The sequence below is a fragment of the Emys orbicularis genome, chromosome 11 (assembly GCF_028017835.1).
Source record: "Emys orbicularis isolate rEmyOrb1 chromosome 11, rEmyOrb1.hap1, whole genome shotgun sequence".
NCBI lineage: Eukaryota > Metazoa > Chordata > Testudines > Emydidae > Emys > Emys orbicularis.
The window spans coordinates 36,772,953-36,788,511 of record NC_088693.1 but is presented as its reverse complement, the minus strand read 5'-3'; the positions used below and the strand labels follow the sequence as shown (position 1 = coordinate 36,788,511).

Genomic DNA, 15,559 nt, shown 5'->3' with positions numbered 1-15,559 from the left:
CTTGAGCAGGCCTACTTTTTCTCCTCAGTGTAACTGCTACAGTTAAGTTATCACACAGATCTTTCTCAGCAAGCACATTTATACTTAAGGTGAAAGCATTACAGAGAAAACATATTAAAACAATAAAAGAACCTACACACATGCTAATAAGCTTACCAGACATCACCCCAACTCCACTAAGGGCTCTGGCTGGTTAACAGTCCTTCACACCCTCAATAAGGGGTTTTTCTGTGGTTACCAGTTTAGAACTGCTTCGACTCCGAACAAGCACCCTCATGAATCTGAGTCACTCCTTTATCCAGCTTGGGTCTTTGAAGACATGGTAAATAAGTAATCAGCCAGACAATGGGTCTCTCTCTGAGGATGAATCCAGAGATGGGTAATTTGCATTCTCCTCCTCCCAAGTATTTCTAGGAATCCCACTTAATTTTCTTTGTCTGGCACATTGTCTCAAAGAGTCCTTTAACGCTCATAACTCCTGCCAGGGTTTACATTAGCCATGCCTTCTCCTTAAAAAAGTTATATACCATTCCACAAGAATACATAAACATTTGCATTCTTTGTACAATCAACTCCTCAAATACATAAACGTAATTCAGTATGGTTTATTGCAGAAAATTGCCATATCTGTCACACAAAGATCACGGTATTTTAGGGTGAGTATGGATTCCTATTCCCACTTTACTGAAGTGGAAACTGAGGAAGAGAGGTTAAGGGACTTGCCCAAGATCACACAGCAAGTCAATGGCAAATCTCCTAATTCACTGAACCACACTGCAGACTGTATTTAGGAAAATCAGATCGACAATGACGATGTTAGGACATTAGTTAATTGACAGAACAGAGGAAAATGATATGGCCACACTACAGTGTGCAAATACCTCTAGCATGGATTAACAAGAACTGGTTGAGAGATAAAAAGGTGTTGTCACAACCTCCACCTATTTAACAACTCTTAACATTCCCTTCTTCATTACAGAGGCTGAAGCTAATTTTATTTGTGCTGACATTTAAGGTGCTTTGTTCTTCATCCACCCACATGCATTATAATGTGGGTAGTTGCTCAGGGTGACACTGGCTTAAATGCTTCAGTGTTTCTGTAAGTGGAGATGGCCCCCAGTTGTCTGATTATCAAAAGGAACGTATACTGTTCAAAAAGATTCAGCTCAAGTTTACACCAGCCTTTGCCTCTGTACGCTTTGTGTACACAGGCCTCTAGTGGCAGAAAACCTACCAGGAGTAGGTTTTCCTAACCAAGATCCTGGATTTGACCCTCCTCAAGAACAAATTTTGAAACATTTCAGATCCAAATCCAGATCCAAGCTTCCCAGCTCTGGTTTATCTCTATCATGAACCCAAACCAAAATCTGAGTATGAACTACCCTGAATTTGGGAAAAGTTTGAATACGAATCTTGATCTCAATCCAGTTTTAACACCTCAGGCCCATCTCCATTTTAAATTATATAGAAGTATTTTATGCTCATGATAGTAAGGAATTAATAGCAGCAGTGTAATATAACTATGACCTGCAAGTCACAACAACTTTGCTGTTCTAGTACTGGACCTCTCTCTTTAGCAAACATTAGGCCAAATTGTGTAGTATTGTCATGATATCATGTGAAAATCTGGGGATGAGATTGAGACCATCAAAGTAATTTTCAGATGCGTTCTGAACCAGGATTTGCCCTGAACTCTCCAGAACTGATGCATTAACATACTTTATCATCTAATTCCTGATCCAAAGGTTCTTATCCCATTTGATAGTCGCTCTGATTGTCTCATTATTATTGTATGTGTGGAACAGAGAGCTGAATTTGGTTCCTGGGTGTCATGTGGAATTGGTCTCTTCTGTACTGAATAAGTATTACACTAAACTGTGGTTAAAGATGTATCATTGCAGGGAGCGAGGAGATGGGATATATTGTTTTTCTTCATTTCTAATTTTTTAAAATTTCTTTATTGTTAGGGTCAACTTGAGTAGCAAGCTGAAGGTGTGGGCAATTTACACACAGAGAGAAGTGCAATGGGGCTTAATTATTATTATCATTATTAAGCATTATTTTTAACAAACACACTGCTAAATCCAAATTACCAAAATGTACAATCCAGTTATTGCCTCTTCAGAAATGATTAATTGTGTCTGTATTTTTAACAAAGTACTGTATTTTGTGGCGATATAATTATTGAAAATTATGGTAACAGTGCAATCTCAGGCATATGAGCTATTAACATTTGAATGACATTTACAAAACATTAATAAATCAAAATTATATAACATATTCCTAAAAATTGACATGATTCTGTCATATTTTATCCTAAAATCATTAAACACATTTAGGGTAATCATCTGAAAAAGAAAAGATGGAAAGCCTCTTTTTTTTTTTTTTTTTTTTTTTGCAGTTGATAAAAACATCCAATTCTTTTCTTATGTGCAGCTTTGATTATACAACTATGATTCTCCTTTGTCCACTTTGATGATCAAGTGCATTGTTCTAAAAATGTCTGTACTTTTTGCATGAAGAAATTAATGCACTGTTTTTTCTATTGTAACAGCACTATCTTTGGGGGGAAAACAGAGATAGTTATGTGTGTTGAGGTTTTTTTTGCAATAGTGCCAATAACCTCATATTGCGCACAGCTACTTTACAAATAAAATCCCAACTTGAAAAATGTAGATGTCAACTAAATTTATGTTTTAGTGCACCCTATGCCGTTTTCTTAAAAACAGAACCATATACTGTATCATCAGTTTTGTTTTACTTTTAAAACACACACATACACACACACACACACACATTCTTTATCTTACTTGTTCTGTACAAGATACAAAAGCAAGAAATCAGATCAAAGTGTTATGCTAACCTTCAGAGCTGTTGTTCTGACCATTTTCAGATGACATCTTGTCAAAAAATGTTTTCCCACCTTTCGCGTCTGAATCTTTCACAGAAATGATGGAATGGCTCCCAGGCTGATTCTTAAATGTTGGTGAATACAAACTTCTCTCAATTTCTACTTCCTGTTAGAAGACATTACCGCGATGTGTGTTAAAAGCTATCAGTAGGAAACAGATGTGGTTTTCTGGGGGAGGAGGGTGTGAGGAGGCGGGGGGGGGGGCGGCAAGGGGATTCCATTACATGAGTGATGTTTTCCAATATGCTACAGGGTAAATCTCTTATAACTTTGCAGAGAGCTACAAATGCATGGCTGCTGCTTAGTTTACATTTCAACGATGATGCCTGGCAATAGCTTGCTGTTCTCATTTGGCATTTCTTTCATGGTTCCTCCACATCCCCTCCTCCCCAAGAAAGAGAAACTGCGGTTATAAGTGTCACAATAAAAGACACCACTTGCTCACATAAGATGTATATTTGTTCAAAGTAAAGTGGACAAAGGGAATTTCATTAACTGGTATATAACATATATAAACATTAAAAGATGGGTCAGAGCAGACGTATAGAGTGTGTGTATTAGTCAACAATTTGATTTTTAATATAATGTTAACCGTTATGATATTTCAACTGGATTTTATTAATCACAATGGACCTCAGTTCCATCTTTGTAATTATTACAGTTATCACCACAAAAAATGTCTACAGTGCTTTGAAACAAAATGAGTAAACAGTTTCTAAACCAAAGCTACAGTGTCACCAGATTGGATGCTTTGGCATGCTGTTTGTTCCCCCACATGATGTGCCACTTAGTACAAACCTGTTCACCATCTTGGACACATTGGATCTAAAGCTTTGGACAAAGCCTTTAAATTAAGTAAGTGAGTAAAAATTTACTTTATATTTCAATGGAATAGGCTGAAAGATCCCTGTAAGCTGAGAGCATTTTCCTAGTCTGTGTATAAAGAGGGTACATTTTCCAAACAACTATAAAGCAGAGACATGACAAACAAGTCACTTGTGACATTTATTGCTTTTTAAATATACTGTAACTAGAGCTATGTGAAAATGGAATATAACAGCTCATAGCTTTTCAAACACACTTATTACAGTATATAACTTTTCCATATTATATTTTCTCATATCTGTCATCTTAAAAGACAAAGCTCTTTTGATAAACGGCTATTTGGCAAATTTTGTGAAGAGAATGTAAATTAGAGCAAGAATTACTCAACACTTTTTCAGTGTTGTGAAATATTTGAATATACTTAATCACAACATTTAAAGAAATAAAATTTGTTTTTGGTACCTTCCACTCTTTGTAGTATTACTTTATTATCTAAGAGTGTTTACAGAATACTAAATGACAAATTACAGGGTGAAACATACACACATATAAAACCTTGTATATTGCAAAGCACTGTTCAAAAGATGTGGTGCCTGATTTTCAGACAGAGCCTCCATTTTTGTATCCATAATGAACTCTAGGTACAAAATTACAATTACAGTTGTCAACAGAAACAAAATTGCTCCTCTAAAAATGCAGGCCTGGTTGAGACCTATCGTAGAACCAACCCATTAAGACCTAATAAAGTGGAAATTTGGAGGAGGGGAAGAGTAGGGTGGCCAGATGTCCCGATGTTATAGGGACAGTCCCAATATTCGGGGCTTTGTCTTATATAGGCGCCTATTACCCCCCATCCCGATTTTTCACACTTGCTATCTGGTTACCCTGGGGGATGAGAAGCACTTCACAACAATCATATGCATTTTTGCATCTATAAGGGTCATGCTAACTAATCTGATAGGAGGGTGAGTAGCAATGGAGCAGGAACTCTAGTAACCGAGTTCACATAAGAATTTTGAGCTTACCCATACAATTATTTTCTAAGCAAAAAGCCAAGTTCATGAAGAATCCATCCACTGGTGGTATTTAGGTCCTTAGCAAACTCCTGTTGGTAGCTTTGGAAGTCCTAGTGGTTTTATCAAGTCAGGTTAGTCTATCAATATGTCTTGCTGTCCCTTGTTCTTTTAGGGCCTGATTCTCAAGTATGCTAAGACTGCTTCACAACCCTTCAGCAATGCAAAGGAGACTTAAAATGGGTGTAAATTATATTTACACACAACTTAAGGACCTCTTACATTGCCAAAGTGAGGTACTGTGGCATTAGTATAAATGAGAATCAGGCCCTTAGACTCTATTTTCATTTGATTCACCTTTGAACCTAAAAGAGTACTGGAGTTGATTGATCTGAAAACCTACAATGTAATCCCTGATGAGATGAAGGTACTTACTGCTACTGTATGTCGTACATTTGCACAGTTGATTTTCCTTATTTGGAAAGAAAATACTGTACATCTTTCAAGCACAGAATAAGATCCTGTAATTTGCTAAATACTTTTTAATTTTCTTCAACAGGGCCCTGAAGTATTTCATTGTTATATTATTAGTAGCAGACTAAATCCACTCTTAAAACAATTGTAATGAAAAGAAGACTTGTATTAAAATATTTCAACCAGTTTGAATTGACCCTATAAGTAGCAAAGGAGAATCTCTAATGGCCAAACCTTTTAAAACTAATCTGTACTAGCATATTTTAAACTGATGCGTTAATGAGCTTAAGGTGTTGCCTTGCAAAGGATTTTTTTTTTGTACTCTAGACAACTTTTGTCTTTATTTTTATGCAAATAAGGCAACTGTGAGCTCTCAGAATCATGGCTAAATAGGACATGTTTTAGAACCAAAACCAGCTGACAAGGCCACAAGGAAAAAGACAAATTAAAATTTAAAAACAGGTGTGTGTGTATGTGTGGAGATATATATATATATATATATATGTATATACACACACACACACACATATATATAATTTGATTTCATATATATTTCAGGTAAATCAGTGATGGGCTTTTAAAAGTCTTTAATCTGAATCAGATGGGAGTACATAATAGTGATATTCTATCATCATCTTTAGGTACCAGGAGGATTTAAAACCCTCGGAAAACTCAAAGTATGATTTTTTTTAAGTGACCCATGGCCTGGAGGCAGAGTTCAGGCAATGACCACTCCCATACCGGCATTGTTATCCCAAAACAAAATATCTGGTATGGAGGTAAATTATACAGTGTAAAAACTAGCTGAGTAGCGGGGAAAGATAGCATCATATAAACAGATAGGGAATCAAGGGGGTCTGCTTTTTTTAAAAAAAACCAAAACATAAATTACACATTCTTTAAGCATATCAAAACGAGTGGTGACTGGGCAAGATTTCAGGGCACCCAAATGAGAACCATATATAGATCTAGGTCTTTTTCTTGCTTTAATAGTATCATGGTGTGACATTCTATACCTTGGGGGAGCATCCTGTAACCCCATATTCCTCATTTTTATATAATTGTGATCTTACATATAAAGCATGCCTTGTAAGGTATCAGGGGAAAGGTTATGATCTGCTGAATGTCATTTCTCTATCCATATATGTATAACATTAATGCATACGAAGTTATGAGAATTGTGTTGTATGGTCGTCACTAAAACATGCTGTAAGTTGGGGAATTAGCCAGATATTAGCTCCACACAGGCAACAGCAAGGAAAGTAACCAACACCTGGGTGGGGTGTTAAACAACCCATCAACAACCATTGTTCAGCAAGGGAGCTACAATTCAATGACTCACCTGTATGAGGTGGAATTGCTCAACCTTGCCTGGAGACTCAGCAATGCCCACCCAGACATGCCTGGACTTATGTTTTCCAAGCACAAGGACTGAGGGTATAAAACCGAACACAGGGGGCCCATGCTTGGCCTTCCTCCTTCACCCACCTATGCTGCAAGCAACAAGGACACTCTGAAGATTCCAGCTGAGGGGACTGGCCCAGATTTCAAGGGTGAAATCTGTGTACTATGAACAGCAATATCCAGTGGGGTGAGAAAAATTGCTTGATCTAGATGTTGCCCAGTCTAATAGGGTTGAGAATTTAGACTGCATGCTTATATTTTATATTATTTTATTTTATTTTGGTAACTAACTCTGACATGTTGCCTATCACTTAATATCACTTAAAAATCTATCTTTTGTAGTCAATAAATGTGTTTTATCTTTACCAGTGAGTTTGTATGAAGTGTGTGGCAAATCTGCTCAGATTTTGCAAAGGCTGGTGTATATCGACTTTCCATTGATGAAGTGGTGAACCAATTAATAAATTTGCACTACTCATCTTGGGCAATGCAAGACGGTATATTACTAAGATACAGGGCTGGGAGCTGGGGTTTTTTGGCTATGGTGCCTTTCTCTGTGTGATTCATGAGTGGCTCTGGGAGCATTCATGCAGTATAGCTGGGTGTGGGGCTCCACATGCTGTTGTGCAGAGTGGTAACAGCGCCTGGAGGGGTTTGCTGCTGGTCACTAGCAAGGCATTGTGAGAAACAGCCCAGGCTGGAGAGAGAAAGGAGCATACTGGTCCCACAGTCCCAGGCTGCACCCCCAGGATCCCATCACACTTAAAATGCTCATCAATATTGCTCTGTCAGCTAGGGTCAGATTTTCATAAGAGCTAAGGACCGACAATTGGGGCCAGATTTTCAAAATAGTTTAGCTGCCATTTAGGCACCTAAACAAGTGACCAGACTTTCAGAAGACCTCAGCAGACAGGGTTCTCAACATTTTTTAAAATCTGGCCATTAGTGTCACACTCAGTGTTCCCTCTAATTTTTCCCACACATGTGCGGAATGAATTTTGTTATGTGCACCAATACGGAGGTGATGTGTGACACATCACCTCCGTATTGGTGCACATAACAAAATTAATGTGGCGGGGGTGGGGCCGAAGGGTTTGGAGTGGGAGAGGGGACTCAGGGCTGGGGCAGAGGGTTGTGGTGCATGGGGGTTGAGCACTCCGGCTAGGGGTGCGGGCTCTGGGGTGGGGTCAGGGATGACGGGTTTGAGGTGCAGGCTGCCCCAGGGCTACGGCCGGGAGAGAGGACTCCCCGCAGCTCTCTCTTCTCACAGCAGCACCTGGACTGGTGGGGAGAGGCACCTCTCCCCACTGCAGCAGCTCCAGGGCTGGGGCTGCAGGATAGATGCCTCTCCCCTGGCCATGTCCGAGTCCAGTCCGGGTCAGGGTTAGGTTGGGGCCAGGGAAGGGGTGCCTCTCCACCGGCCGTGGCAGGTCTGGGTTGGGGCCTGTGAGAGGCGCCTTGTCCGGGGCTGGGTTGGGACCAGGGGAGGAGCGCCTCTCTCCCAGTCGTGGCAGGGCCAGGCCGGCGCAGCGGGCCTGGGGCTGGGCTGGGGCCAGCAGGGAGAGGAATTTCTCCCCGCTGCAGCCTGAGAGCCTGCGCGGCGCTTAATAGACTGCTGCGTGGCCGTACAGCTTAGAGTGAACTTAGGTCACAATGGGAGCTTCTGGGTTCTGAGTAATTTTGAACCTCTGGTCCCTGGTGTTTGTGGGTGTGGAGCTCTTGAAAATCTGGCCGTGTGCGCTTTTGGACATCAGGCTTTTAATGTCAAATAAGAATCTGTGGTTTTAAGGGAATGATGAAGTTCCAAGTTTCTAAGACTTACTTTAAAAAAGAAAAAACTGTACATTTTCTTTGTGTGTCATCTGCAAGTGGTACATACATTTGTTATAATTCATTCTGTTTTGTACCATCCTGAACTTAGTCTGTTTTTTGCTTTATTGTAAGAAAAGGAAACCAAGAAGTAGTGAGCCAAAGGCACAGCTTATTTGACACACAATAAAGTTTGGAGCAGGGGCCGGTGAAACTAAGCCCCATCAAAAATGTCACAACTGCATAGCGTGGCTGGTTACCTGCAGAGTCCAGGTACCACCTGTCATTGAGGGACTCCTGGCCCTGCAGCACATGGACTGTAAGCAGCAAAGAGCAAACGGGGACAAAGGCTTCGATGGGATTAGCTCTAGTGAGGCATAGGGCAATTGGCACATGCTCCCTCAAGTACAAGGATGAGAGGCAAAGGGATGGCAAGGCATACAGGATTTTGTGGAGCTGTTTCAGATCACATGCATCTGCTGCCTCTGCTCCTGCTTTTCCATACACAGCAACAAACAGGAAGCTTTCTGAACTAAGTTCTCTGCTTAGAGGTGCATATCAGGTAGGAGGGGCAAAGTTCACAGCCTGGAGGACTGTGTGTGTGTGTGTGTATGGAAGAGGAGTATTCTGAGCCTGGAGTATCTGGTGGGAGAGGAGTCAGAGCTGAGGAAAATGGCTCTGAGTTCTTGGGCGGTAAAGAGAAAAAGAAAGGTCTATTAATAGGGTTTCCAACCCTCTAGAATTGGCCTGGAGTCTCCAGGAATTAAAGATTAATCTTTAATTAAAGATTATGTCATGTGATGAAATCTCCAGGAATACATCCAACCAACATTGGCAACCCTAGCTGTTAACCTGGGAGATAAGTTTTATTTGTTCCTAAGTGGGAGCTCGGTTGAGTGCACCAAGGAATGGAGTTAACTAATAATGGAAGGTGCGGGTAAACTGATAATGTGTGAGTGTGTGTGAGTGGTGGAGACATGGTAGAGGCGGATGGTAGGATAAGAGCTAGATTAGAGGGGAAGAGGTTGGAACTAGGAGAAAACAACAAATGGATCACTGAGGGATACATGATGATTTCTCCTACCTGGCCCTGTGCTGTCAAGTATTCCACTTTCCCATTATGAAATGGGTAGGAGGAGGAGAAGGGGAGAGGGACCCCTTCTTTCTTCCCACTTCCTTACCAATTTTATGTATTTCCTACCAAAACACTTCTCTGCCTCAGCCCCCACCTTCTCTGAAGCACAGTGTCCCAGTTTTTCATTTTGTAAATATGATCACCCTGCCATGGGAAGCAGGACAGTTTGCAAATTGCTACCAGCTAATCCGTTTGGGCTAGCCACCACTTCTTTGGAAAGATCAAATACACCCTTGCTTGTAACACATTCTGACTGTCTCTTGTACACATATTTTAAAGAAGGAATTGCATATATCAGGGAAGTGGGCTGATGCACATATATTGGGGCATTCCTGATGAAAGCAGTGGAAAAGGTCTTAGCATCAGCAATGGCACCTGGATGTAGACTCCAAGATAATGAGACAGTTAAAGAGCAGAGGGGCTGCAAATGTGGTGGATTCACTGTTTCCCTTCAGAAGGTATAAAATATTTGACTAGTAATGAAAATTTCAGTACAATATGAAGATAAAAACAGAATCCCCAAGGAACCAATCTTCCTGGCAAAACACAGAAACAATGATAGCTTGCTGTGTGGATCAAGGGGAGCATCAAGACCTTAGACTAGTACTTCAATTGACCAAAGCCAAGGAAAGTACATGCTGTAGTTTCTCACTAGGAATAATCCAAAGAAGTAACATGGCAGCTCAGTGGAGGGGTAAAAGTCAAACTACCTCTTTATCAGCCTAAAACCCACCCTTAATTCTGCCCCTTCAGGCCATCTATCAGGCATATGAGCAAGGGTATTTCTGAAGAAAGGCCAACTTTCAGTCAAAATGCATAAAGGTTCTTTATGATATCAAAAGTGAAACACAGTCTAGGTCATTTAGTGAATCCAGTTGCCAAAGTAGGACAGCTTCTCAGAGTACATTTTTGAGTTTTTTTCTCCAGTCTAATTTTAAAAGTCTCAAATAATAAAGATGCTAAAGATGCTACCATTTCCTGAGGGAGACTTCTACAACTGATCATTGCCTGTTCAGCCTTATTAAACAGCATTTTGAATTACAACAACAAACGAACATATATATATATACTGTATATATATATACAGTATATATATATATACTGACTTACCAGAACTATCTTGTAACTTTATTTAGTTCTTATGATAAAGTTGGCTGACATCTTGAAGGGAAAATTCCACAGGAACTGTAGTACCAATTAGCACCATATTATTATATACAAAAGCCTTCCCATGACTTAAATGTCCTGTGTTCTTTTACAACCAAATTGCAAATTATTATACAAAACACTCTAAGGCAAGTAAATTAGTGAAATGCTGAGATTCAGTTATGTTAAATAAAAATGCAGCTAAGTTTCTATATATTGTCTTATTTTGCTCATGAAACCAAATAGCAGTAAATGATTTAAAAAAATAAGAATAATGTATATTAAAATAAAAGACACAGAAACAACATTAAGATTCTAATCTAAATCAACAAAAGCAATGAACTTCCGCATAAAGGTGATTTCTAAAATAGTCATTGTACTTAATAGACTTTTTACAGTGGTCACCAAGACTCTGATCCAGCAAAGCAATTAAGCTTACTAGCTGTGATAAATGAAGGGGAGGGGGATAGCTCCCTTTTATGGACAGCCAGCCAGCCAGCCAGCCAGTTAGCTATAAAATCCCTCTTAGTAGCTATTCTCTAATTGCTCTACCTATAAAGGGTTAAAAAGTCTCACTGCTAAGCATAGGTAAAGGAAGTCATGGGCACCTGGCCAAAAAAGCCAATGGGAAGGCTAGAACTTTTTTAAAATTGAAAAACAACTTCCCTTTTGTCTGTCTGTCTGTTGTTCTCCCAGAGGGAGGCGGACAGAGCAGCTATGCTGTAAGAAGCTTTGGCCAGGTATGAAAAAATCATCAATATAATACCTACAAACTACTCATTTAAAACCCCAGATATGTAAGTAGATCAGGAAATGTCTAGGAAGACGAGATTAAGTTTATCCCTTTTATTTCTTTATGGCTTGTGGATTCCTCTGTGCTAATCCCAGGCGTTTTTGTTTTGCTTGTAACCTTTAAGCTGCACCTCAAGAAAGCTATTCTTGGTGCTTAATCCTTGTATTTGCTCTTTTAATATCTAGCAATAGCCTGAGTTCCCAGATGTATTTTCTTTTACCTTTTTTAAGAACAGAATTGGATTTTTGTGTCTTAAGAAGTTTGTGCACTTTTTTTTTTATTTAGCTGATGGCAACAGCTAATTTCTTTTTTCTTTCTTTCTCAGCTCTTCCCCGGAGGGGTGTGTGTGAAAGGGCTTAAGGGTACCCCACAGTAAGGAATTCCCAAGTGAGCCTTCCTAGGCTCTCAAAGGGGTTCTGCACTTGGGTGGTAGCAGCATCTACCCATCCAAGGTCAGAGAAAAGCTGTAACCTTGGGAGTTTAATACAAACCTGGAGTGGCACGTATTAATTGTTAGAATCCTTGCAGACCCCGACCTTCTGCACTCGAAGTGCCAGAGTGGGGAATCAGCCTTGACACTAGCAATGTTGGATTGGGGCCCATTTATATCTTCCCGTGTGTGACCTCAACCCCCCCGTTGACTTTTCTCTTTTTATGGCCTTAATTTTAGGTGCATATGCTAATTTGTTTTGTGCCCAATGGATTTTTGTGTGATAGGCTTATGAAATATAAACAACCAGTAAACATTTTCAATTCTTGTATGAAGTTAAGTACGTTACTACAGGAATCTATTCATTTACTTTCAATTTTGACCTCCCTTTTCTGCTAGCTTCTAGCAGGAACTAAACATAATCAATAACAAAGAAATCAAACAAGAAAATAAACTCTCACAGAGAAAAGAAAGAATGGAAAAGGAATCGTATACTATATCAAAATACTATTTTTCTAATTACATGGCTTGTAACCCAGTTTTAATTACTGTGTATTATCCAACTGGAAAACAAAGGGCATGTTTAAGCATTCCAGATATAAAGAAAATCTCCCAATCTGTCTTTGTTCTGTATCTTACCAAGTTCTTTGGAGAAAGGACTCCAGTACTACAGTACTTCATAAATCTATAGCACTACAGTACACAAGTAAAACGTGAACAGCATTAACCTGAGATGGCCAAACCCTGCAGTCTTTATTGCAAGTTATCACAAGCCCATTTACTGATAACACACACACACACACACACACACACACACACACACACACACACACACAAAACCACCCACTTGTTGGGTGGGCTTTTTTTGTTTTTTGCAAATTTGCAATTTGCAACTATCATAACTGCTTCTCTCCCAATTAGGACTAAATCCTTTTAAAATCGATGAAATATTAGATGGTTAAATTGGTTTAAGATGCAGTAGTTGAACTTTCAAATGTATTGCATTCATTATATTATTTTTTCTTTTCTCTTGCTCAAATACAGGACATCTTTTTGCTATCTTACTTAGTATTACCTTAATGTGTGAGCAGTCCTATTCTACACATAGTGAGTACATTTATAAAGTTTGCGAACAATAGCCATCTGGGTAGGGTTGCAAGTGCTTTGGAGGATAGGATTATAATTCAAAATGATCTGAAGTAAACAGGATAAAATTAAATAAGGACAAATGCAAAGTATTCCACTTAGGAAGGAACAATCAATTGCACACATACAAAATGGGAAATGACTGCCTAGGAAGGCAGTATTCTGGAAAGGAACCTGGGGGTCATAGTGGACCACAAGCTAAATATGAGTCAGCAGTGTAACACTGTTGCAAAAAACCTAACATAATTCTGGGATGTATTGGCAGGAGTGTTGTAAGCAAGACATGAGAATTAATTCTTCTGGTCTACTCCACTCTGATTAGGCCTCAGCTGGAGTATTGTGTCCAGTTCTGGGCGCCACATTTCAGGAAAGATGTGGACACATTGGAGAAAGTCCAGAGAAGAGCTACAAAATGATTAAAGGTCTAGAAAACATGACCTATGAAGAAAGATTGAAAGAAAATGGGTTTGTTTATTCTGGAAAAGAGAAGACTGAGAGGGGACATGACAACAGTTTTCAAGTACATAAAAAGTTGTTACAAGGAGGAGGGAGAAAAATTGTTCTTCTTCATCTCTGAGGATAGGACAAGAAGCAATGGGCTTAAATTGCAGCAAGGGCGGTTTAGGTTGGACATTAGGAAAAACTTCCTGTCATGGTGGTTAAGCTCTGGAATAAATTGCTTAGAGGGGTTGTGGGATCTCCACCACTGGAGATTTTAAAGAGTAGGTTAGACAAACACCTGTCAGGGATGATCTAGATAATACTTAGTCCTGCCATAAGTGCAGGGGACCTGGACTAGATGACCTCTCAAGGTCCCTTCCAGTCCTATGATTCTATATGATTCAAATCAACGGAACTCTACAGATAAGCTCCTCGCTGTGAGTAAGAAGTGACATAATCTGGCCCATGGTGATTAACCCTAATTAGAAAGTATTTTCTGGGAAAGGTTTTTGTCTTTTTTGTTTAAGGAAAAAATTAACATATTTTGCAATGCAACACAACACAATTTACCTTCAGTTTTAAAAGTCATTTTCAGAGTAAGAACATATAATAAATTCATATAATATTCACCGTGAATTTTGACAAACTATGTGGGGAAACATTGAATGTATATTCTTAAAGCTTGTAAACCGTTAGAAAGCAACAATAATTGTGCCATTGTTCATCTTTAATAAAATGCTTCTTCCCTCCCAATACGCCAGCAAGCATTATCCTAAATATGAGTCTTGTCCTTTATTTCTTGATACATCTTGCTTTTTTGCATTCTATATTTGAGTGTTCTTCCCTGTACATAACAGTCAATGCTTTCTGGAAATTCATTCTTGTATAACAATTTGTCCAACTTTCTAAATTATGGTAGTATTTGCTTGAAGAGTATCTGAAGGATTTCTAGCATGGTGTGTCAGCATTAAAATAAAATGACTGATTAGATTGTAGAGGCTATCGATGTCCTGTTACTATGGGTATCTGATAAATCTCTTCAGGAAAAAAAACCCCCTAATCATCAGATGTATTTTCACATTAGTGACTAGAAAAAGAGTGCTGCCTTTATTATCCAACAGAAGTGAACTTGATAGGAAATCTTGGATATAGTGCACGTTAATTTTAGCAGATGGACAGTTTGTGAAGAAACATACAATTAGGAAAATATTCATTTTTCTTTTTCTTTTTCTTTTTCTTTTCCTTTTCTTTTTTTGTTGAACAATCAAAACATACAGAACCAGGTTCTCATCTGGTGTAAATTCCACTGAATTCAATGGAAGCTACACTGGTTTAAGCAAGTTGAGGATTTGGCCATTATATCTGAAGTGTGATATTGACACGTTTTGAATGCAGACATGGGGAAGGGGGAGGAGGGTAACAAACGAAGAAATACCCCAGGTTGTGCTCTGTGCAAGACCAGGGGAGAAATGAGGGCCAGAGAGTTCCTGGCATAAATTAGAGCAGACTCAGGGTCAGACTGCCACAGAATTATCCTTTCAGCAATCATTAGGCTAACAGAGGTCCCATCGAATGATGCTTTAGGCATTCCTTTAATTCATTTAATTTTAGTACAAACCAAAAGTTGAAAACATAATGAGTTTTCAATTATTATTGTTGACACTTCTGAGACCAAAATGAATTAATCCTTTTGCATTCCCAGTACATTTGTTTGTAGTTACCAATAACATCTAAGCAATTACAACATTTATTGTTATTTCTTACTCTTGCTTGTATGTGTCTGTGCAACATAAACTATGTAAGATTTTGATTTGCATTTGCTTTAACACTCATTAACTTATAAAGTAGCTCTTCTCCAAGAATTTGTTCCAGTTTTCATGTGTGTGCTAGAAATTATTTTTGCCACATAAACTTTATGTAAATGGCTATTTTGAAAGTTTGGTGTAATAGGACGTTAGACATCAAGCTTCAAAGATGTATTGTCTTTTTGCCTGTTTTGTTGTTGTTGTTGCTTTTTTTTAATATTGATTCT

General features: G+C 39.0%; 1 protein-coding gene across 1 annotated transcript in view; it reads right to left on the bottom strand.

The window, feature by feature from the left end:
• XIRP2 (xin actin binding repeat containing 2) overlaps positions 1-15,559 on the bottom strand; it is a 144,475-nt gene that overhangs the window by 64,104 nt on the left and 64,812 nt on the right. Inside the window, exon 2 of the mRNA XM_065413471.1 lies at positions 2,864-3,017. Coding sequence (XP_065269543.1) covers positions 2,864-3,017 — 154 coding nt within the window. The remainder of the gene's footprint in view (positions 1-2,863; positions 3,018-15,559) is intronic.